At 39.2% G+C, this 25910-nt stretch overlaps 2 protein-coding genes across 2 annotated transcripts in view; one reads left to right on the forward strand and one right to left on the reverse strand.

The window, feature by feature from the left end:
- gng8 (guanine nucleotide binding protein (G protein), gamma 8) overlaps positions 1–25910 on the forward strand; it is a 757718-nt gene that overhangs the window by 124098 nt on the left and 607710 nt on the right. The gene's annotated exons all lie outside the window — the stretch shown is intronic.
- On the reverse strand, positions 1929–15724 carry LOC119133311 (androgen receptor-like). The gene is made up of 8 exons (XM_037268992.1): positions 14284–15724; positions 10425–10576; positions 10233–10349; positions 5613–5870; positions 5063–5207; positions 3384–3514; positions 2797–2945; positions 1929–2528 (listed from the first exon to the last, which is right to left on the reverse strand). Exons 1-8 carry the CDS (start codon positions 15318–15320, stop codon positions 2370–2372), a joined length of 2148 nt encoding a protein of 715 aa, XP_037124887.1. The 5' UTR covers positions 15321–15724; the 3' UTR covers positions 1929–2369.

Here is a 25910-nt window from a genome sequence, read left to right on the forward strand (position 1 = left end):
GTGATTTATTTTTATTTTTTTGAAAAAAATCCACGATGTACTGAAGCTGTGATAAATGAACCGTGATGTAGCGAGGGATTACTGTATACAGTAAGGGTACAAGTGAACCACTAATATGCAGTAGACTGGGCACATACCAGCTATACAAAAACATTGCCGGCTACACTGTGGCGTCTAATTAGCGTCATTGTGTACATTTTTAACACCAGGTCTGTGAAAAGCATTATTACCAAACTGAACATCGTTTAACATCAGCGTTGACTGAAAAGATCACAGTATACATTGTTCAAAGCGTTTCAATTGTATGTCAGATATCCTCGTTCAGTCCCTTTGACTTTCCGCACATTGTACCAAAAACACAACAAGGAAAAACACGGTACACCAATGCAATGGGCGCTATGATTTTAGCTGCTTACATTAGTAAAAACACGGTACACCAATGCAATGGGTGCTATGATTTTAGCTGCTTACATTTGTCACTGTAACTACAGCATGCTGTGTTCATCCATGACCTTTGGGATGTTAGCTCATGTTCAATTAACTAAACTAAGCGATACAACACAGGAAGCACGTTTATAAAATAATTTTTTTACAAAGCACGTTTATAAAATAATTTTTTAACAAAGGCCAGAGGACTTCATGGGAGGCACATTAGCTCTGCTGCTTGAAAATTGCTACTCATGTGGTTCTTCGGGGCCTGCAGGCAAGATGTCGCCATCGTAAAAACCTATCTGACAAGCGTATTTTTAAATGCAATTCCAGTATTTCGAATATGGTTGCAATCACTCCAAAACAGTTGATTTATTTGTCTGACAATTTTCATATTACTAAATACGCTCTCTTTTTTAACCAATCATCTGTGAAAAATTAAGCATGATGCTTTACGGTGTCGGTTTTTCAGAGTTGTCTTGCACAGTATTTTTCAAGGCGACGAGTGTTTTAAGAAAAGTACAACATTAAAGAACAAAAAAAAAACTGCAATCCTTTAAGCCAGGAGTACATAAGTATCTGTGAATATCTGCCTCAGTTTGAATAAGGAAAAAGCCTCTATAAACTATAAGATAATAATAATAATAATGAAAACAAATCTTAAATTGACATTCTTTGTAAATGTGCATATTCAATCAGTTTTCACATTCTTTGTAAATGTGCAGATTCAATCGGTTTGTTCGATTCTGATGAGAAAGGAGACCGCACAACGGTAAGCAATACTCCCAACTCTGAACTGGTTGAATTGAAAAGTAGCCAAACAAGCGTGTCAAAGACTGATTTGTTATCTTCAAGGCACAGATTCCTTTCTTGGCAGGACCAACTCGGGCTCGCTTGTCATTTTCCCTACACACAAGGCTGTTCCCGCAAAGCTGGCTGTCATTTTTTATTTGTTGTCTCCCTGGAACATTTCTAGCCTCTTCTAATAAGGTTATATCTGGCACTTCCTCACTTCCGCAGGCGTTGGTGAGTAAATCAAACTTTCTGAATTTCAATTGTTTTTGTTTTCCTGAGCCTGTTTTTTGAACTCTGACCGAACTTTTGTTCAAATTTGAACGGAGTCTGCCATGCTAATACTTTAGCTACACCTGCATGATGCAATGAGATCCATTGCAAAAGCTGTAACAAGGACAATGAAGCTGTCAAATGGACACATGTAGCCATTCCCCGTATAAAAAAAACCCTCAAAGTCGCACAATTCTTATTTAAAACACGTTTTGATTGCATGCTCAGAAAAAAAAAATCTCATCAGCATTTTTTTTTAATAATTTGTTTTCGTCATCACCAGATGAATATTTACTGGCCAAACTGATCCATAAAAAATAGATCTTTAGATTCAAATTTTAAGATCAATACTTTACACAGAATTTTTTTTTTTTTTTTATCAAAGTTTACAAAATGAGCAAAAAGTAAAAGCAAATGTTGGCTTTTACATTTTCAACATATTGCTTTTTTTGTCGCCAGTAATCGCCCCAAATAGTAAACAAAATTCTGGGGGGACTGATTCAGGTAATATCCGACATGACTGAGCAATATTTTTGGAAAAGCAATTTAAAAAAAAAAAATTTGCATTGGATCTCAGGCAGGTGTACCTAATGAAGTGTCTGAAGAGTGTCAAACATTTTCCCAGCCTGGTAGCAGATGTGTGTGTGTTTGCTTTGTAGCATCTCAGCTGGACTGACAAAACAGAAACAGGCAAGCTTGAACACCCCCCCAGCCTCCCACCCACACACACAAAAGTCAAATATGGCTTAAAAGAAGAGATAAAATTATCACAGAATATGAATATGAGCTCATAATTAGCGGGAAACAGTACAAAGCCATTGTTAAAGTTTTGCTGGCAGCAAAGGGATGATACTTAGTTTGGAAAATTCCACCGTCTACTTGTGAAACATGATGGGGTTAGCCAGACCCGCCAGGCTCCTTGGCACATGGACTGAGATGATTTCTCCAATCATCTCTGGGAAATTCACCGTGGGGTTGGTCAACTGGCCTTGGACAAACAGGTCATATGTAAACTGCTGCAGCTTTCTGACCATCTGAAGTGGAAATGATACCAAATATTTGCATGATTTTAAGACTGTAGGTTCATTCCAGGGGGATTATTTCATGCTTAGTTTGCATTCATGAAGGACTAGAAAAATCTCTTTTGAGAGCCTGAAATCAGAAGCCTTGGGCAATCTTTAGTTTAAAAAAAAAAATGGATTATTTAAAATACAAGGTGATTAATTTGATCGAATTGAATTTTGACCATTTTTAAAATATTGGCCTTATTCCTTCTATTTTGTAGGGGCGCATCTCACTCACTATGTGGAGGGAATCCATCAGACGTGTGAGATGGTAGATTCTCTCTGAACCAGACGCACAACGCTTATTAACCAGCCGTTGGAGTTCGCCGATGTAGGTGTTGCGCAGCTGCTCAAAGCATTTCTGGTTCTTCAGACCTTCCACTGGAACTACAGCAAACAAAAAGGTCAGCATTTTTTCCCCCCTGAGAATACGAATTAGAAATGACCCATATAAAATACCTATTTTGATGACTTGGTAGAAAAATAACCTCTGCATTCAAAACTGTTGCCCTCTTATTAACGCATAGAGTTCGTACTGACATGGGGGAAAAAAAAAAGACTGGTCCCGATCAAAACAACATGTTCCCGCAGCTTTGCTAACTTTGTGAACTGACTAACGTTTTAGGCACACTGACAACGCATTAAAAATGACTCTTTCTTGCAACATCAAACAATTCTCTTCAACTAGCCCACAGACGGGAATATGTTGCATCATCATCGTTAAAGCTCCCTAGTTGATATTCCGCCATTTTGCTGCTGTCCCTATATTTTTTCCCCCTGTCAGTTGGGTAAACTAAAATTCTTTTTGAACAGATCCCAACTTACGAATGCTGAAGAGGAGCAGAGCCTTCATGCACAGGAATTCCTCCTGCGTGAGCTGGATCAAAGCAAACTCCTGCGACATGTGCTTCATTCGGACGCAGTGTTCGTACATGGTGGAGATTTGCATCCGTTCCCTGTGCGTGGTAAGAAGAAAGCAGGGTGAGAGGGGCCAGGTAAAAAAAAAGAGACTCATAAAACGTTTTTACACGTCTGACATTTGTGTGAGGTTACCACCAAATTGAAATGCAAATGGAACAAATGGATTTTCCTGCTAACAATATCAGGTGATAAAAAATATATAAATTGGGTATAAAAAATATATAAATTGGGTATTTCCCATTCTGACAAGAGCAGGACAGTGAGTGACCAGAGGTTTTGCTACAAATGTAAAATCATTTTACTTCTGTTCTATTTGATTAAGATTTGGGGAAATGACCACGTTGTAGAAAAACTTGTGAAGCCAGGATGAAGCGAGAAGAATAAAGTTGTGTAATGTAATGGGACATTTTAGATGATTCCACAAAATATGACTGATGCCAACTGACTAAATCAGTGCACGACCTTACAACTATACTTTCTTCTCAATTTCCTCATATAGAAGCAAAAAAAAAAGAATAAGTAGTGTGTGTGTGTGTGGGCGTAAGGTTTTTTTTTTTTTTTTTTTTTTTTTTTAGTGTGTTGTTCCAAACTGCAATGTACATCCATAATAAATGTATTTAGAGGCGTGCGTAACTTTCCAGGCCACTATTTAGGAAATCCAGTACTTAAATGAAATGCAACTCCACTAAGGCTCCATTTTCATTTCTCAGAGCTCTCCCGCTTGTTTGATAGGTTTCTTTCATCTGCAGCCCAATCTCAATTATTAAAGTGCAAATTGCGAGATGTACAACGTATTGCTGAAGCTTTGCGAGTTAAAGATGGAGACTGGGTGTCTCATTTACGAAACCTGCCAGCTTTTTGACAGGGAGCACTTTGGTCCATTAACCCTTAGCGCTCGCATTTCTTTCAAATAGCTCAAATTATACCCACCGTTTCTGAATTACACGAGCTCCACCAGCCGTAATTCACTCCTCCAATTTGGATCTGATAATTCACCACCCCCTTTAAGAACAACTCGGTAATCTGTGTTCTATTCGGACATTCAACTTGGGAACTTCAATTTACTTTTAGATGAAATTTTAACCACTTGCAACTCTTTCAGTGGAGCTTGATGTCGCGGAAATTGAGTTGAACACTACTTTACTGGTGTAACTCCAAATGAGTTGTGTTAAAAGTTATATTCATGTTCATGGCAAAAGAATTGTGGCAGCACAGCTTTGTTTTTGTTTTTTTCATAACGTTGGCGTAAGCTGCCAGCCCAACTTTTTGTTGCTGCTTTGCATAATGGTGTCACGTTTGAGAAAGGTACAAACAGTAAAAGGGGAAAGTAAAATAACAGACTAATGGAAATTTCTGCTTTTGCCCCCTGGCCCTTAACTATATTACCTTCACACCCTGAATCCCATCTGGCATTAAACAGAAGAAAATCCCATGGTAACCAAAACTATTTCTCATTTATGAAAAATCCCTAATATATATATTTTGATTCTCTATATATTAGGTTGTTTTCAACAAAGGCGTAAAAAAAGATATGACAGCAAGAAATTAGTGTCAGAATGTGTCAAGTGAATTTGATCATTTACTCGTTGAAGACCAGATCAGGCGCAAAGTATAGCAGTCTGCCGTTGGTGTTCTTATAAGAGCGCCACCCCAAGGCAAACACCATCACAGTCATCCAGGAATTCTGGATGGCAGTCATTTGGTCATTCACGTGTAGAGTCATAAAACCTATAAAGAGATATAAGACATTTTAAATCACCTATAAAAGTCTAAAACATTGACTATCTTGTATGAGCTTGACAATAGAATTAATTAAATGTGGGATTCCTCATGGATCGACTTTAGGGCAACTATCTTTCCATGGACTTGTTATTGTTTTGCCCAACTGGTTATCTAATTCTGTCATAACCAATGGACAAATCATTTCATGCTGATTTTTTACTTTTTGTGCTTTCTCTAGTCAAACATTGACATTGACAACATAAAAAAAAATAGTTGCTCTTCATTCAAACAGCCCAAAAATATAGCATGTTTAAAAATCTTGTACTAAAATAACAATGTTTTTCGACCGGATTTCTTCCTGGAAAATTGATGCTTGTGGCATGACTTAGGATTTGGAACTCAGTGTCTTACCTGGGAGTCCTTTAGCCCATTTGACCACTTTGACGAGTTGTCTTTCTCCAAGCTCATTGAGGCTGGTGAGCAGACTGGCTGCTGTGTCAGGCTGGCAATAATCGTGGCCTGCATTCACAACCTCCGGCTCAATGGATTCCAAGACGTTAAAGAAGACCACGTGGGAGGTGGAACTCAGGATCGACACACTTGGGATACTCTCTGGTTTCTTTATACCAAGATGGTCCTCTGAAGTTCTTAACTTTTTCAGTTTGCGTGCTACCAAAGGAAAAAAAAAACAGTGTCAATGTTTTCTTGGATCAATCGTGGTGAAGAAACAATGCGTAAGTAGTGATGGATCAGACAAAAAGCCTTTCTCAACGTCAATCATTCAGATTCCGAAAATTGGATTAATCCCCATAAGACAATCATTTATTTATCTTTTTATGCCATTATTCCATCCAATAAGATCTGAACTGGAAGTGGAAATTTGGCAGAAAAAGGTGACTGCAGTTTAATTCAAGTCATTCCACTTTTAAAATCATTGATTTATAAATGCGTCATGCAGCCACTGTTTTTTTTTTTTTTTGATAAAAAAGAAAACAATTTAACCAACAATACCAAGACTAATCTTCTAATCTCCGAAGCTTTTGAGTCATATTGAACAGATGAGTCTCATCTGCTGGAAAGGTCTGCGGTCATCTTGTGTGTTTTTTTTGCTGGCATATTTTTAAAGAAATGTTCCTACCTGTAAGATTTTGCTGGGTTGCAAAGACATCTTTGAAGCACACAACTGGGTAAATCATGGCCATTTGCATTACATTTGGGATTCAGCTTTCACGAAAACGCTGAGTGAGATGGCGAATGGAAAAGGCACAGTAGTGAAATTGAAAGATGGCAGAGGAAAAAAGATGACCTAAACTTCAAGACCAAAGTGACGCATGCATCGATGGAGTACCTGTTACATTTTATCTGAGTTAATAGTTTTCTGCTTCTGCCATCAAGTCTACACCGCATCATGCTGAGAAAATGTGAATCGTATAAGACTAAGAAAAAACTGGACGTAACTCCCAACAATAAAGATGAGTAACGTTAACTGGTAGAAGTTTAGCACTCTCAAATCCTGGAGAGGTGGTGGTTACGGGCTGCTTTACTGCTTCGGGGCCTGGACGTAATAAATCAACGACGGACTGGCATCATTCATCAACTAAAGAAAATACGTTTTCTGGAGTGGGCCAATTCTGACCTCAACCCAATTGACCACCCAAAAATATTGCTGAAATGAAAATGTTGTCAAGTTGACTGGTCCAAAATTCCTTCTGACCAGTGTTCAGTTCAGATCTGCAACTACAGCAAATGTCTGCTTGCGGTTATTGTGGCCAAAGGAAGCCCAACCAAAGTTTCATGCTGTTTTCATCCTGCGAGGTGATGTCTTCTATTCTGTCCAAAAGTATTGTTGTGACTTTGATGATCTTCAATTTGAAGAGGTGGTTTTATTTGTACAAATGCTTGTATGTGGACTCACCTGTTCATCATACAGATTCTCATTTGTGGCTTGTCAATGAATCATAAAAAATGTTTAACTAAAGATTTCCAGCTTTGAGTGCTTCTTGTGGATGCTACAACATTTTTGTTTGTGTTTCCTTCCTCGTTGAGTTCTAAAAGTATCTACTCTGCCAGAATGGACGTCCGTTTGGGGACAATACAATTGTTGTCCAAATTACTGTCTGTGCTGAATTTTCCTACCTGTTGACTGGCAGTAAATGTTAATTGTCTCGCGATTGCTTCTCAGAGCTTCTGTGGGGAGACTTTTATTAAAACTGCTAGCTAAGTTTGCAGCTCACTAGGCTCAATATTGAATTGCCAGTTTTAGACACAACTTAAGCCGGCCTCAATTGAGGTAGACGTGAGAGCAAATTGCAGATTACATAAGGAGTATCATTTGCCAGGCTAACCTATCTAAATTTTGATCCCATGACAAACATCAAATATAAAAGCTTAATTAAAAGTTCCCGCTGAGGATCGTCAGTCGAGGCTTTGATTCGTTCTTCGAGGAGGATAAAAAACACTGCATGCGCATATATATATATATATATATATATATATATTATATAAAACATTCAAGTTGTCAAAATGAGTAGTGTACAATGCAAGGGGACGGTGATCAGCTCAAACTGGTGATGTGAATTGCTCAGATCAATTCTCCTCCTACGTAGTGATGGCGCATTAATAATTTCGTTTGATGTTTTCGTTCCAATGGGGTCCTAAAAGCCATACAAGGCGATGAGCTGTCTTTTACACATAGTTCCACCCTTCCCGAGCCTTAATTTTTCTATTCATTCGTCCAATGACGAGCTCTAAATATCACCGCAGGATGATCGGTGAATGAGGACAGCTTGCGGGAGCTGCATCCTGTGATGAAAAAGCTCCTTAATTTTTTTTTTTTTTTTGGACCAGCAATAATAAAGAATTCATTTAATCCAAAATTGAACCTTTTAAATGCTACTTGAGCAGATGCCATACTGAACAAAATTAATCAAATTAACTGTTGTTTGCCTCTCTTTAAAGACTTTCCAGAAATGAAAAGAATAAAAGTGTATCTTAAAATAAATTTTAAAAAAAACTACATGTACTACATGTTCTATTCCGCGATGAACTAGTACTAGACACTCTAGTAGAGTGCTGACCTCCACCATGGCTTCACAATGTTAATTTGTACCAGAAATATGGAACAAATCCAATTCTGGATCATAGTCAAAAATTAATTGCTTTATCCTGTTCCTTACTGCAGCTGCACATCAAATTTTATTCAGTTTTGTTCCCATTGAGTTGCACTAGTTTAAAAAAAGTGCAAATTATATGTGTTCAAAAGAAAGTGAGCATCACCAAAGAGTTCTTTCTTTTAGTACAAAAGACGCATGTCCTAATTTAATTTTCTTTTGTTTCTGGAAAAACATATTTCTTCCTTCAACCAAACATCTTGTTTTTTTTTAACCTGTAAAAAAATAAATAATAATATATACAATATAATATTTTCTATAAATAATATTTTTGACTCGTTTATTTAACCTGTAAAAAAATAAATAATAATATATACAATATAATATTTTCTATAAATAATATTTTTGACTCGTTTATTTAACCTGTAAAAAAATAAATAATAATATATACAATATAATATAATATTTTCTATACGTAATATAATATTTTTGACTCACAAACATGCGTTCTGTTCTCCAATATCGGCAATATTTTGGCCTCCGGATCTCTACAAAACGTGTGGAAATGGTGCTGTGACGTGCCGCAAGCGAACGACACATTTACGATGAGCACATACGCGAAAGGACTCTCGTTTTAGCCCCGACTAGAAAAGATGTGCCTTTTTATGACCAATCATGGCATTTTTGCTCGCCGGGTTTGTCGCTAACTCCAGGCCAAATTACCAGCGTGTCTGCTGCTTTAATTCACATGTCTCGTGTCAGCTTCGCGCCTGCCATACAATTTTCACTGTAAACAGAATGAGAAAATGGAGGGGAGTGGAAATTGAACACAAGACCAAAATTAGTCCACTACAAGTCAATTCTTACAGCCTAATATGACAAGCAGTAAGGGGAAGTGAATGAAATAGGTCTAAATTGCACAGCAGGCTCAGTCAGGGGCTTGATTATCACTAACATCCCCTATTGTGATGATGCTCCAATTGAGAGTTGTCGAGGATGTGCAGTGAAGAAAGACTAAAGTACTTGGTCTTTCTTGGCAAAGCACACTACTACTATTACAACTTCGGCTTTCCCTGTAATGTGTTTTGTTCATGCAGTACACTGAGATTATTAGTATTCATTAAAGACAGCAGATTACTAATGGAATAGTTAAGGAGTATCTTACAGTAACGTGATAATTTGGTGGTGATTTCTCACCGTTTGCATGTGGGTCATTTTCATATAATCTGGTCGATAAACATTAAAAATGTTTTTAGCAATTTGTGTCATCTTGGTTTTTATATGGGTATTATGAGTATTTTATATGCTCATTAAACCCATGACAACGTTGAAATATAGTAGTTTAGACGTGTTCACAAATTCATACATTTATTCTAAATAACATTTATTTTTCTGTTTGCTATTGTGTGAGTATAAAATAGCACTTAAGCACCCTCACTAACAGTACAGTAAAGACAGTTTGGGTGAAAAAGAAATGGTCCATATTTGTAAAAAACAAAAATATTCAACAATAGCAGAAGATTCAAAAATTCAATCAACTACTGGCAAGACCTCATATTAGTATTTTTTTTTCAGATGGAAAATTAATTGAGCCATGGCTTTACCATTACTGATGGAATTCATTGAAAATGACCCTGAAAATCATTTTTGGTGTGTTTTAAAACTACAATTCACATACTGAACCCATTTCTGCATTTTTCAGGAATAAGGCCAAGCAGGCTGTGGGATCCAGCATGTTTTTGTTTCTGTGAAAACGTCCAAGGGCTACTGATACTCTTTTCGGAGGTCACACGTTAACAAATGGCTCAGCTGTTTCCCTACTTTTTTTTTTTACATCGTCAAAGTTTTTGTGTCTTTGGTGGAGATTGATGCTTAAATGAAAACGCATCCATTTAATAATAATAGTGTTTGTCCACCCTACCTCCAAGAGTCATCCCGGCTTTAAAGCACTTCTTCAGCCTACAAGATGGGCAGTTCTTTCTTCTCAGTTTATCGATGGTGCAGTCATTCTTGCCGGCGCATAAGTAATTTTGCTTGCCTTTGGATAAAGAGAAGAGCAGATGTTATGTGTACGTAAGAACAATGACCGATGTCATTTGCGGCCCCCGTTTACCTTCAGCCGCTCTTTTGAAGAAAACCTTGCAACTGCCACAGGTGAGCGCACCGTAATGGCACCCAGATGCCTCGTCCGCACAAATCAGACATGCTCTCTGTGGCGGGTAGAAGTATTCCATGGGGAACATGTGCTCTCTGCCAGTCTCAAACCTGTAGTGCACCGCAAGAAAGATGCAGTTAATGCAATCAAATGGTTTGAAGTCCTGCATATTTGAAACTCTTGGCCATGTTTCTATTTGGAAGTACCTCGCTTGGGCACTCTTTTGGTATTCTATCTTTATTGGAGCTTTTGTTGAAATAAAAGCCTCCACTCTTCAAATAAATGCCTGGTAGACATTTATCTACCTTAGCCATTTTAAGTTTAAGACAAGTAAAGCAGGACGTTAAAGTTGTAATGCAAAGCATGTGCAGGCAGTGAATATGTTAAAATAGCCTGAGTTATATATTTTTACTTTGCGTAATAAATCGACAGCTTCTAACTGCGTGCTTTTGGGACTGGGGACGGTGTGGGAAATATTTCCGTGTCAAAAGTGCAGCCAAAGGGCTGACAGGGTGGGTGGTAGTGGTGGAAGGGAAGAGGCAAGGGGGGCAGGATGCGCCCAGCGTCAGCCTTTCCCCCCCATCCCCAGACATAACGACGACTCGGATATCAAAATTCACGGTAAACGATACAAAGGCAAAATGAGTTAGGAAAAAAAAAAACACACGACGACTCCATCCAGGTTAAGATCACTGTGGTAGATTTCACAAATTAACAAAGGCAGCCAGCGCACGTAATCTCAAATGAAAACGATACAGGAAACCGTTCCGTCCCATTAGTGATAATTGTGCTTATCTTAAAATACAATGCATTTGTACATTCTCCAACTTTGTCAAGGATGGACACAAATGAGGAACCAGAAAGCTATTACTTCAACTGTTTCTTTAGCATTATTTACTAGTTTTATATTCTTACAAAACAATTGAGAGTAATGTCAAAGGATACGAAAAAAAAATAGAAACAGCATATGTACACAGAATGGGCAGCAGTATTAATTCTGTAAGAGACTGGGGGATAGTTGTATCCTGATTTTGCGTACAGGAAGTAAAGAAACGGTGCCAAAACAGTTTCCTGCGGAGTCACAATGAGGGGTATAATCCATAATCCAAAATATAATCCAAAAATACTTGTTCACTCCCATAAGGTGAGAGCTTAGTTGAACTTTGGGGTCAGTGAAGTCACGTTCGAGTTTTTAGATGTCATGTTGTGTTTTTGTTGATTTGGTTCTAGTCGTGTTTATTTAGTTTTGTCAAGTTCTCTCCCTGTGTCCACTTGTTCTCATTAGCCCAGTTACTTAGTCACTCGAGTCTTGTCCAGGTGTTCCTGGTTGTCTCATCAGTTTACTAGTATTTAAGTCCCTGTTTTGGTTCTGTTCTTGTTGCTTCATTGTATTGGCTGCGTCACTTTCATGTTATTGTGAGTCCTATTTTTCTTACTTTATATAGTTAGGTTATGCCCATATTTGCTGTTACTTGGGTCCTCAACCTTGCCAAACTGTGATCGTAAACAAGCTTTTAAAACAATACACATTTTAATGTGTATCTTGGGACAAACAAAGATGACAACAATAATGATAAAGCAGCTCTGCAGTACATTCTTGTTCCAATGCTAAATAAAGGTCTTTGTTAAACTTGACAAAACGATAGTGATGCTGTAATTGGATTAATCGGATATTATATCTCATGGCGTGGGATTTCAACTCCAAACAATGGTGCAAAATACCAACAAGTGGTGAAAATGAAAAAGCTTTTCTTGTACCTGCTGTTGACAAAAGTCTAATTTGATTCATGTAGGGAGACACGCAAATTGTTATTTGTGTGTTTACGTTTGTTCTATTTCATTCCGCTGTGGCGTGACACTGACATCATAGTGCACAACATCTGGGAAACTGAACGTGGAAAAAAAAAACGCTTTCTAGTTCAAAGCTACTTTGGCCTTTTTCAAGAATTTGATTTACGTACATTAGTATAAAGTCACCTTGACTTATCGTACTGAAGAAAATGCATAAAAATAAGTTAATTAGAAAAGGAGTGCGTGCTTGAGCTCCTCGCTGGCGCGGGCGGGCTTGCTCATCGGTCGGAGGACATGCCTGGGGGCCATGCATGAGGGATTTGAAACAAGTCAGCCTTTGGGTCTCACAAATCCTAAAAGTTAGTCCATTTGTCAATCTGCTGTCTCTTAAAATGGAATAATGAACATATTATACTTAACTTAAAACATCTGTAAAAACCAACACTAAAATATATTGGTTATGAAAACAGTTGAGAAAATTTCCCCCTAAAGCCTAAACAAATTTGAAGTGAACAGTCGTGGAAATCCACATCTGGAGTCGCTCACCTGTAGTGTGACATTTTGAACACAAACAAAAGATGGGCAAAAGGTGACCTAATGTCTGTGTTAGGTGTCTACTCTACACCAAAATAAAATTTGACCTGTTTCCCTTCATTCAAGCCTCATTTGTGATTTGGCTGCTGCAGGCTTCACCGCCTTTAAGTAATTCAGTGTAAATAGGATTTGATGGATGGTCTCGGTAGTGAGATGTATTACCCGGGGCTACCAATACCAGACAGCGCTCGCAAGCATGAGGGATGACATCAGACAGCGCTCGGCTGTCTGCTGTCCACTAAGCTCTGTTGACAGTTTTTCTTGTTCTTCATAATTCTCGGGGCTTAGATCCATTCTTTGTTGCATTCAGTTAAAAACACAAGGGGAGTCCAATAAAAGATTCGATCCACTTGCTGGAATTTTATGTCGTACGGATATAATTTATTGCATTATCTCTTATTAGCAAAAAAAATTAAATAGCACCTTGTTCATAATGTATTTTGAGATTGTTTTGCGTTTTGTTTGTTGTTACCAAATCTGGCTATAAATATTCATTTACTTTCTGCCACTCGTGCTGTGAGCTGGAGTCTATCCCAGCTGGTTTTGAGCGACAAGGGGGGTCCACCCTGGATTAGTTGTCACAGAGCACACGCAGAAAAAAAACAAAACATCAACACTTAAAATTTAGAAGTTGACAATTCACATAATATGCATGTTTACGAAATTCCCGAGGAAAATTGATTACCTGAAGAAAATGAAATATGGCAATGCACACACAAAGATCCCGGCTAAGATTTTAACCCAGAGCCCCAAAACCAGACATGCACATCACGTCCAAACATAAAATATTACTTAAAAACTTAAGTCGCATAACCGTTATTTAGGGCAAGGGTGAGTTAAAGAGCGTGGCCACAACTTAAAAGTGTGCTTAGAAGTAAGCTTGTCATAAATAGCCAAATCATAGTTCAATGCAAAATGAGGTCACCAGTTTAACATCAAATATTTTGACATCAAATATTAGAACGCAGAACAACATGATTAATAATTAAGAGTTTCATTCCATTTAAGTTTAAGAGACAGATTCCTGCTATTTGGTCAACTGAGCTGACAGTAATTACTTGAGCCCAGTCATGATCCTGGGTCAGTTGGTCACTAATCTGGCAAGCAGACTTTTTTTTTTTTTTGCCAAATGCTTTTTGTTTCATCTTGTTAATTAATGCCTGTTTGCTTTGTGTTATGGCCATACATAAAATAGCTGCACAAAGGTCACTCTTATTAGGAACACAACCCGTTATCAGCCAATTGATAACGGTAATGACAATATAAAGAAAATGTGAAATTAAATTATAGATAATAAGTTACACTACATTCCTGGGGTTGCAATTGTTTATTTGGTCCATTAAAGTCACATTTATGGAGTTAGAGTTCATTGTAGCTGCCACTTCCCCCCCCCCAAAAAAAACTACTTTTAAGTACACGTTGTGATGCTTACCTTGATTCGTTGTAGGAGACTTCCACCCATTGTCCCACCTCGGTCTTGATGTAGTTGTTGTCGGCATATGGCGGCATTAACATCCCACTCGTGGGGTACCACGGCTCGGTGCGTCCTGCGCTTCTCTCGTACGGCTCGTATGGATACGCCGCCGCGTTCGCCGTACTCGTGCTCGGTGTTGACACGCACTGCCTCGTCCCCCAAAGCTGAGCGTTGTACCTGTCCCCGTGGGTGTAAGTGTTGGCCCACTGCGTGTCATTCGTCGCCCCGTTTGGCTCCTCTGACTTGACACCAACGCCGTATTGCTGATGGTATCCACCGCCGTATTGATCAAGATGGTATCCACCGGGGTCTTGTCCGTAGCTTGAAGACACCGCCAGGTGCTTGAAGGCTCGGCATGACGGTGCCACGGCGCAGTCACGCTCGTGCAGCACGCTGGGGGTGAAAACGCTTGCCATGTGGTCAAATGGTTTCGAAGTTACTTCGGAGGTGTCTACGAGCGTGAACTCAAAAGAAGAGTTCGGATTGATGTGCTGCTGTGATAAAGTTGCCTCGGAACTTTGAAACATCACGGCTCGTTCTTCTTGTCCGGTGGAGCGCCTGTACTTGGGGTCTACTTGGTATGAACAAGCGGTGGCGTGGAGGTGGTCGCTGGAGGCGGACTGCGGGAGTGGGTGTTCAGCGTCGCTGGCGTCACTGTCCACGGTGAGCCCCAGAGACGCGGACACGGCTTTGCAGAGCTCACGGGCTGTCTCCGAGATGGAAGCGCAGGCATTAATAGAGGGAGGGTCGCCCACGTAGAACTGCGCCTTGGGCGAATCCTTGTGCGCATCAATCGCTCTGTGACAGCTCTGTTCGCCCCTGTCATGTGTTCCGTAAATTTTCTCAATGCCAGCTTCGTTCAGCCGGCTCGTCTCACCTCCTTTGGACTCTTTGGCCAAAAAGCCATTTTCTTCCGGCGCATCTTCGCCAGTCACAATTTTGTCCCTGGCTGGCCATAATGTGCTCCAAGATTCCTCTCTGCTACTTTGGCTCATTTCCCAAAGAGACTGTGTTGTTTTTTGTTTGGTTGGTTGGTTGGTTGGTTGGTTGGTTGGTTGGTTTTTGCCACTCTACAAGTCCGGAGAGTGAACTTTTTGTTGGCGCTCCGTGCGACCGTAGAATGAAGCGTCCAATGAATTGTGCGAGAAGATTAGAACCTCGTCAAATAAAGAAGAGAGTCAGAATTCTCTCACTGAACAAAAGCACTCATGTGTTTGCTCTTTCCTACCACCAATCGCACATACAGGACACGACGACCAGTTGCGTGGAATTAAAACGTGTTGATGAAACGACAGTCCTTATTCTAAAATCAATTTGTGATGAATGTAACTCACGCTATAGACACAAAGCAATGCTTTGGATCAAATGCGCTCAACTGCACGTTCTTGCATAATCCCAAAGTGGCACGAAGTGGGCAGGGCAGTTAGGGGTGGAAATGACATTATTATATAAATTAGCGTATCCTTGCTGGATCGTGCGCCACTTTACCCACTGTCCACCCAAAAAAAAACATTTTATAAAAGGTTTGTTTCACTGGGTGATTTACCCTTGCTCTGGCCACGTTTTAACACACAGATTCTTTCCAAAAGTCATAAATGGGTTTACTATTGTTCATTTCATATTTTGTCTGATATGAAATGGTAACTAATCCACGATAAAGTATTATTTCCCCAGTTTGCTTTTGATCTCGATTGACACACGCCAAGTGTTTGACAGCCTGAAAATCTGTATCATTTTAAAATGATCTATTTATTTGTTTATTCATAAATAGGAAGAATTTGAACATATATAGATCGCCATGGGAAATCCCATTTGACCCAAATTAGTCGAAGGGTCACTCCTTTGTAGACTTTGATTATATAGATCGCCATGGGAAATCCCTTATGCCCATTTGACCCAAATTAGTCGAAGTGTCACTCCTTTGTAGACTTTGGTTACTTTGGTAACTATCATGCCTCCTATGTTGGTACAATATGATAATTTTAGACATATTTTCAAACTTTATTCTAAGTCTGCTCCCTTTGAGACCCATTTTGAAAATGTACCAGGGCACCTTACACCTCCAGGGACAAAAATGACTCATAATGTACTATTTGTCAGGGGGGGGGAAAGTATTGCCAAAATAATTCAGTTACATCCGGTAACTTGAGCCATGGAGAACTATATTTGGGGCGTCCTGAGCAGTGGAAAAACTTCTAGGGCCCATTAGCATCCAGATGTGCATGAGCTCCATGCAAATCCTACATATTAGTCTCAGGGTTTATTATTCAGCTCCAGTTGCATTTTTGAAACAGTTGGGTGTACGATGTACTCTGCCACAGACCTCACAATGTAATGAGATTCTATCTTGACAGTTATTTGTGCTTCATTTTGATGATTACTCCATCATATATATAATCTATATATATAACTATATTCTCATCAATGTAGTTTGCAAATTGCAATCAATGATGTGGATTCCTGCTAAAATATGTTCTTAATTCACCACCCACATATCCATTTTCTAAAATGCTTATCCCGCTCAGGGTCGAGGTTGGCTGGACCTGAGCTGCCTTTGTGAAAGGAAGACTATATTCTGGATTGGTCCCCATCAATATCAGGAGAAATATAAAGTCTGAGGGAGAACTGAACCCACGCTGCCAGCAACAAAGCCAGGCAAGTGTACCAACAATACACAATGAGTGAGCCAAAGCTAGCATACTCATTTACTTTTACAGTTGACTTTTTTTGTACTCTGCTGCCTACGATCAGGTCGGTAGTGCAAATGAAAATCTGTTCTTACCTTGCTAAATACAAATTAAGTCCAGCCAAAGCATCATATAGCCCTATAGCCCATCTTGATCACATTCAAAAGTGGTTTCAAAGCAACATGGGTGTGTGAATGCTTTGAGATGATGCTATGATATGACATCATTTTTCAGGCGTCGGTTTTTGGCTTTTTTTCATCAAAAGTGAAATACCGTAATTTTCGGACTATAAGTCGCTCCGGAGTATAAATTGCACCAGCCATAAAATGCCCAAAAATGTGAAAGAAAACATATATAAGTCGCTCCGGAGTATAAGTCGCATTTTGGGGGGCAATTTATTCGACAAAATCCAACACCAAGAACAGACATGAACGAGCAACAACAGGCTAAACGATACGGTATGCTAACGTGACAAACACAAACGAGGAGCTGAGAACGGGCCTGACGGAACATTCAGTTATTTAAAAAAAACTATTACATAAATAACACGTTTATAAAACCATCTGTGTCACTCCAATTCATTCAATCCACCGATCGTCCTTTGTCAACAATGCCGTGTGCCGCGCCGCAGTTCAAATTATTCCACAGGCCCATACAACGATATATAAACTATATTTTAAATAACTATCACATAAACAACAATATTATCAAACCATTTATGTCACTCCAAATCATTAAATCCATCGATCAAATTTCTCGTCCTTTATGTCATCCTGGTGACATAAAGGACATTATAATCCGAAAATTACGGTAATCAAAGTGTGGGATGAGTGATGGTTGTTTATTGAGTCAGTCTTAATAAAATCTGTTGCCTTTATTGTGATATGGACAAAAGTTGAAAGGTCGATTACAGATAAACTTGATACAAATGTAACTTATTTCCAATGAAATGGCCTCACGCTGCGTTTACATGCATCGAAGAAAACCAAAATACTGTACTACATTAAAATGATTTCAACTGACTATTAGATTTGTGTGCTAATGTTGACATATACATCTGGAACTGTTTAACGGTGTTCTACATGCAGTATATCTGACCACTGCTGCAATCGTTTTTTTTTAAAATGGCTATTTGTCGTCTTAATCTGTCTCGCTTTTCTTGCATGTCTCAGTCAAGCGACAAGCTAAACACGCGGCTAAAATGACCACAAACAAACATCGCGAAGCATTTCTTTGAAAAGAGGGAAAGTACGAGCCGTGACTTCCGTAAATAGAATGCCTCATTACAGAAGAAAATACCAAATGTCCTCATCATAACACGTTATTCACATGTTCAGTCTGCTCTGGTTTAAGGTGTCGCCATTGCCCCCCACCCCTAAAAAAACGCCAAATGTAATTTGCAAATTGGAATTTTAAGTGTGTACGAATTGCATGTTTGCTTGGTCCTTTGAGTTTGCTTCCATGCTTTGTCCATAAATGTTTCTTGGTGTTCAGCTCGGAAGTATGTTGCTCCTGGCAGCGGCGCAAATCCAAGCGAGCATGAAACAAGTGCGCGCTGGTGCCAAAAGCGCATATGGGCACTGCCATTGCTTGATGTTACTAACTCTCGTTTGTGTGGAACATCAAGGCGAATTTAGTTTGGATTTTCAAATACGACCGATGAGCCTGTAATTGATGATCTTTCCGTGTTTTGTGACAAGCGAAAGGCCATTATTTTTAAACTTCAAAGCATTTGCATCCTTTCTGTTGAAGCCCAACTTAAATCATTCTTTACGAATGTACCTTACTAACTAAACAGACAAAAATATGGTGCTCAACGATTTTTCCACTTCTAGTATACATAGAATTGATTTGTTTGGTTTTTTTGAGTCGTGATGGAGGTGTCATATCCTTTTTTAGCGTACGACTCATTTTGATTGGTGTAAACCAGTTTGGCTTGTTTAACTTGGTGTGTATTTCATGTTGAACCAAGAGTTGGCTGTTAACAAGACAAAGATCTTTGTTTTTTGTTTATGCTAGGCTTTTTATTAACAGTCTGCTGCTTGGGGTTGGACAAACAGACCCAAATCGAATGCTCCTCAATTTTTTATTATTACTTCTTCACGAATACCCGTAGCCGAGTGCCGTTTTAGTTGGATCAACCTCTAACTTGTAAGTTTGGAATTCGTTTGCTAAACGTCTCAGATGTGTAACAAACAGGAAAAGAGCCAAAAGACCGGAGATACAATATTTACTGCTCAAATCTTTTTTTTTTTTTTCCGCCACAAAACAGGAAGCAGGCATGAAACCACCATGTGTGATTTTTATCTTCATATCATTACATAGCCAATCCTCAATGATTGGGTTACTTGGAGAAAAAGAACAAAACAAAACAAAATAAAACATGCTGACTCATCTTATCCATCTGAAAATTTGATTCCAGATTCTGCGTGATTAATGAAATGTGTGTCACAGGACGCACTAAGTGAACTAAGTGTTGCTCATCTGTGGAATTACAATCAGGCAAGTTTTAGAGCTGCAACTTGCCGGTGATATGCAGCATCCCTTAAGGCCCCCCCCCCCCCCCCCCCCCCCCCCCCCCCCCCGGTGCCCGTCCGTTACACACTACATCCAAATCGCAGCCTTTGTAATTGAAAGGATGTGGCTTGGATTACAATTCCAGCGTAACTGGGCTTCGCTACAGAAGCCACAAGTGCTAATGGACACACTGCACTAACTGTACTTTGCTTCACTTTTCAAGAAACTGAAATTTAATTGTATAATTTCTGCTCAAGCGCATCACATGTTTAATTTACATCATGTACTTTCTCGTTTATAGCTTTGAGTGAGATGATTGCACATTGTCACTTTGTTTTGGGATGGCAGTATTCGGCATTGTTAAGCGTTAGCCAAACGTCTTAAATGCTCTACTTTAAAACAGTTTTTCACACTGTGATTGAAATTGATTTTCTAACTATGTGTTTTCATTTTGATGCATCTCTTGAATTTAAATATGCCGTTATGTTTTCAGTTCCAAATTATTTTCTAACTATCAACTAAATTGCACCGACAATTAATAACAAGTGTTGATTAATTATTAGATTTAATAACGTAAATAAATTGCGAAAAGCTCAGATTGCATTTTTGTAGTTACATTTGGGGAGGGAATTGAGCTCTGTGTGAAGATTTAATGTTGCAGGTGGAAACATTCAAATAGCTAAGTCCAGTGGACTCGTCTCGACTGCATGTTTTGTTTGAGCACCAGTCAAGGGGGGGGGTTCTTTTATAACAATTCAGAGATCAGTAATCACAAAATCTCATCAGAAATCTCGTTTTTCAAACTATTGTCGCAAAGAGAACAAAGTCAGTCATTTGGATAAAGTTGCAAAAAGTTGCTTTTTGCTGCTCAATTTGGAACTATTCAAAGCCGCAAACACATCTCGTTGGAAATGCTGCAAATGGATCGTCATGAAAATAATCCTTTTGATCCACATTCACCTCGATTGTGTCCATCCTTCCAGATATGAGACAGCAGGGTTTAAAAGAAAAAAAAATATATTGAGTTCATTTCCTCTTTGAGGGAGTTTTATCCTGTTGTAATATTCATTATCCAATGTTCTGATTATGATCACCTTCTGATTATTATTCATCCCAACTGACTGCTTGCTGGAAAACAAATTGTACATTCGATCATAAAGGCTAATTTATGGCCACCTTGGTCATTTCAAGAAAATATAGAAGCCATAATTTTTTTCAGAAAAACTGATGTTGCCTTCGACGAAGGAACTTTCCTCCCCTTTCCCAAACTTCCACTTGAGTTTGAGTAACCTTGAAGCTTCATGTTCACACATTTCCCACTTTTTCAGGGGAAGGTCTGATGTCTCAGCCTTGGCATTTTGCCTCTGCGAAGCCTTGCTTTTTTGTCTCGGCTCTCCCACACATTCCCTCCGTTATCTCCACCCCTTCTTTCAGCTCCACAGCAAAGTGTAATATCGGTACTCACTGGCAGAAAAAGTCAGAGCAGGAACTTGTTACCGGCAATCCTTGCCAACTTGTAATGCCGAAAACTGTCATTAGCGCTTTGTTCCTACTCGTTATGAGATCCAAACCAAGCTACTATAATGAAGCATTACTATAATTATAACCTTTAACTACTTTACACCAATCATGAATTCACATAATTAAACAATCAACTCAATGAAATTGCAGGTTGCTTATGTAAACTACAGGGTTAGGCAAAATGATCTGACACATTTGTAGGTTTAATAAAATGCAAATAAACTAAAGAAACAAAAACGGGGTTTTTTTGGTGGTTTTTTTTGTTTTTTTCGAAAAGTACATATAATGCCATTTTGTTTCGTCTGAAGTTAGTAACCCATAACAAGATCGTGTTTTGAGCAGGTACGGCATCATGTCTACCAAGTCTGAAGTGCAAATGGAACGCTCGTTGTGATGCAGTTACACATTCGTTCTTGATAATCGTTTCCACAATGAAAGCGCGATGCTCACCAGTCCAAGTCATGTTAGCAACTGAAACGAAACAAAATAACATTATTCGAAAACGAAACGAAAATGAAATGAAACGAAACAAAACAAGACGGCATTACAGTGATCCCTCGCTACTTCGCGTTTCGTTTATCGCGGCTTCACTACATCGCGGATTTTTTTTCCAAATTAAAAAAACATTTAAAAGTCAAAATAAAACTTCTAAATTGAAAAAACGTGTCTAACCTTTAGGACAATATAGTATTGCTCCAAATGTTCATTTACATTCCTTTAGAAGTCCGTGTTAGCACGATCGCGAATCAGCATCTTTCCGCTAACTCGTTAGCCTGCCCAGTACTTCTTTTTGGTGACCGTACTTCGCGGATTTCACTTATCGCGGGTGGTTTTTGGAACCAATTATCCGCGATAAACGAGGGATTACTGTATATGTACTTTTCGAAAATACAACTTTTTTTGTTTCTTTAATTCATATGCATTTTATTAAACCTACAAATGTTTCAGATTATTTTGCCGGCTCCTGTACTATTGCGAAAGCATATTCCAGCAAGGCTAGTTCAAGGCCCTTCCAGGAGAGCAAAATGCAGGTGTTAAGCGCCGCAGCTCGTCTTCTTATCTGGGACATTTTAGTTTGGCAGTGGCCTTCATAGTACCCCCTATCCGCTGCAAAAAGTCCTTCAAGAGGATGGATGTACATTAATAAAAAAAATTTAAAAACTGTAAAGAAGTAGGGAGACTTATCATGTTTGAATGTTTGTTTTTGATGCAGCACAATATGTACCTGTACTATTCCGCTATGCTTATGTACCGTAATTTTCGGACTATAAGTCGCGTTTTTTTTCATAGTTTGGGTGGGGGGGCGACTTATAATAAGGAGCGACTTATATGTGTTTTTTTTCAAAAATCTTCCCCAAAAAAAAAAAAGTGAAACCGCGATGTAGCAAGGGATTACTGTAATTTGAATTTCAAGTGACGTCAGCAGCGCGACGCGGCGTGGCGCGGCGGTTGTTTACATAAAGGACAAAGACTGATCACGGGATGACGAAGATGACGAAGGACCCCACGTACTACCGGCATCATTAGCAGCTTTGTTTCTAAGTGACACGGCGGACGAAGAGTTTGAAGGATTTAAGGATTTGGAGTGACACAGAAGCTTTGAAAAACTATTATGGCTTTTACGCACGCCCCGTCCTATTCTATGGAGCTCTCTTTCACCTCCGTGGATGGAAGTCTGGGGCCGGCGCTCGGCCGGGTGGCTGTCCGAGGATGGTGGATAGGGCTCGGTCATGGCTTTTACGCACGCCCGGTCCTATTCTATGGATCTCTCTTCCACTTCCGTGGCTGGAAGTCCACGCCCCCACACGCCTGGAAGTTTGTTTTGTTAAATAAAGAGCCGTTTACCAAACCCACGTCTTTCCTTGAACTTTGTTAACGCTACCATATAGTTATATAGTAGATCTGTGGAATAACGACGAGGCTGACGTCAGGGCGCACGCGCGGCGTTGTTGACAAAGGACGAGGAATTTGATCGATGGATTTCATGATTTAGAGTGCACAGATGGTTTGATAATATTATTGCTTATATAATAGTTATTTGATATCTAATTTAGATATCGTTATATGGGCCTGTGGAATATTTTGAAGTGCAAGCGCCGTCAGCTGCGCGCGCCCATTGTTGAAAAGGACGATCGATGGATTTAATGATTTGGAGTGACACAGATGGTTTGATAACATTATTGCTTATATAATAGTTATTTGATATATAATTTATATATCGTTATATGGGCCTGAGGAATATTTTGAAGTGCAAGCGCCGTCAGCGGCGCGCACGCATTGTTGACAAAGGACGATCGATGGATTTAATGAATTGGAGTGACACAGATGGTTTTATTAACGTGTTATTTATGTAATAGTTTTATGAATAACTCTAAATGTTACGTCAGGGCCGTTCTCAGCTCTTCGTTTGTGTTTATGTCACGTTAGCACACCTATCGTTTAGCCTGTTGTTGCTCGTTCATGACTGTTCTTGGTGTTGGATTTTGTCGAATAAATTGCCCCCCATAATGCGACTTTTACTCCGGAGCGACATATATATGGTTTTTTTCACTTTCTTGGGCATTTTATGGCTGATGCGACTTGTACTCGGGAGCGACTTATAGTCCGAAAATTACGGTAATCGCTCCGTAATGCCATTCCATTCAAGACAGCTGCTGCACTATATCTCAAATCAATTTAACACTGGAACGAAATGTACAATATAACTTCTCAGCTCTTGTTGATTTGTTGAAGGAGAAATTTGATGTCCCCTGGCAACTAATTGACATGTGGTTGGGTTCCAAACCAATTGTGATTCATCTTTAGTCGTTTTCCATCATGATGAGCAGCCAAGATTTTCCCTTTTAAGCAAACGCTGCCATCCTTTCCAAGACTGGTCTGTGTTTCCTGCCTCTAAATCAACAGTCGCTATCACACGTCTGTTTGTGTAACATAGGCGAGACATCAAATAAGATGGAACATTACATGTGCCCGGTGGTGAATCGTACTTGTTTAGCAAGTTCGACTTCACACCTGTGATACAGTCAAAACACAGGAAATAACTACTATGATTTTCTGTGTGACAATGACTATATCCATATCAGTATTGCCATTACTTGAGATATTTTTTTCCCCCCTAGTCAGACTTGTTTTCTTTTATGCAGATACTGTTGAGTAAATACAGATACTACATTATTCCGATTGCATCACAATTCATTGCAGGTGATGTTAGTCCAAAACGTCCTGTTGTGTCTTCACGGAGGTTTTGCACAACGAGCAAAAATACATTTGTCATTTACTTTGAGTAATCTCTCCGGTATAATTCGGTGTAATGCTAAGAAAAAGATGGTAGATATTCATTGTTTTACATCAACTTTAGTGTTTTCTTCATTTGCCTTGGAGTTTTACCACACTCTATTATTATGAAATGTGTTTTTTTTTTTTTTCAAAACTGTAATCACGCTTCAAATGCCACTGAATGATTATTTCTCCAGTCATGACATTTTGCTCAACGCAACCTCACGTAGTCTGTCATTAGAACTTGGAAGAGCCTCTTTGCAAAGTCACAGGCGGTAAAAAGAGATCGATATGCACGATAAAAAAAAAAGGAGCTTTTACACTTATCCAAATAAAAGCAACTTTCTAATTTTATACCTCCACTTTTTGAGGAAATGAAAACATCGCAGTAACTTACCTGAAATCTTGAAAGAATAGTAGTCACTGTATAAAACTTTCACCAGTTTCCACAAGCCGCTTCTCGCCCAGGCTCCAAATATTCCCGCTGTTGTTGCATTATTTGCATTCGTTCCCCTCGTTCAACATCAATCATGCAGTGTTTGGAGAATTCATTTGTTTGAGAGTGTGAAAATTTGGCATCGTCTCTCTGCATATGTAAGCTCTTGATGATAGCTTACGTAACTTCTGTTGTGTTATAAAATAAAAAAAAACACGTACTCTTGCTTAATTAACAAAAAAGGCAAATTACTTTATTCTGTCAAAAAACGACAAGTACATGTCAAGAATCCATCAAATCATAAGCGTGTAGTGTAGTTGCAGCTCCAGTTACCATAGCAACCGCTGTTGTCTCTTATAAACCTGTTCTAGCAAACCCACCCCAAAAAAAAAAATCCCCTCATCCAATCAAACCAAAATGTCTTCCTCAATTAAATAGCATTGCATGAGATCCGACTAAACGAAATAAAGATGCCCAGTTAGTCAATACGAAATGAATTATGTGAGCTTGGTGACGTTTCTATTTGAGTTTCTTAGTAGCAAGCCTGGAACATGTAATCTTCCTTCAAGCATGTTTGTGCCTCAATTAACAATGTCTTGGCTCCTCTAAGCACAAGTCAGAGTGACATTGAGAATGCCACATCCACAATAGACGGGGTCACGCTGCACCTTGGAGCGGCAAAAGCACCGCTCGGCTCTGGCTCCTGTTCTCATCTCGCCATCGAGAACGGTGAATCATTTGAATTTCATGCAGCCTTGCTTGAAATCAGATCAAAACAGTCCTTTTGTTGACAGAGTGACAAACAGAAGTCAGTCTTTGGCCAAGAGCGCTGCATCAGCTTTTCATTTGGCCTTCAGGTTTTCCAGCTTGAAAAAGATTTACAATAGCATCTGCATGTATCTGGTGAAGCGTTGCTTCCCCTCGTTGCGTCCGCTGTACTTATCTTGTCAACAAGCTCCAGGAAAGTAGCAATTACCTTATCTGATATTGTCTGCGTAGCCACAGTTTAATAGCTTATTTCTCGCCTCTATTAAACTCATTGTTGTCCAAAAATGCATTTGTGATTCGTTGCAGTGACGTGTTCCAAAGTTCGTCGTGATAAAGAGCACTCTCGTTTGTTTATGAGTGAAGCCGAGATTTTAAATTCT

This window comes from Syngnathus acus, chromosome 14 (assembly GCF_901709675.1).
Source record: "Syngnathus acus chromosome 14, fSynAcu1.2, whole genome shotgun sequence".
Taxonomy (NCBI): Eukaryota; Metazoa; Chordata; class Actinopteri; order Syngnathiformes; family Syngnathidae; genus Syngnathus; species Syngnathus acus.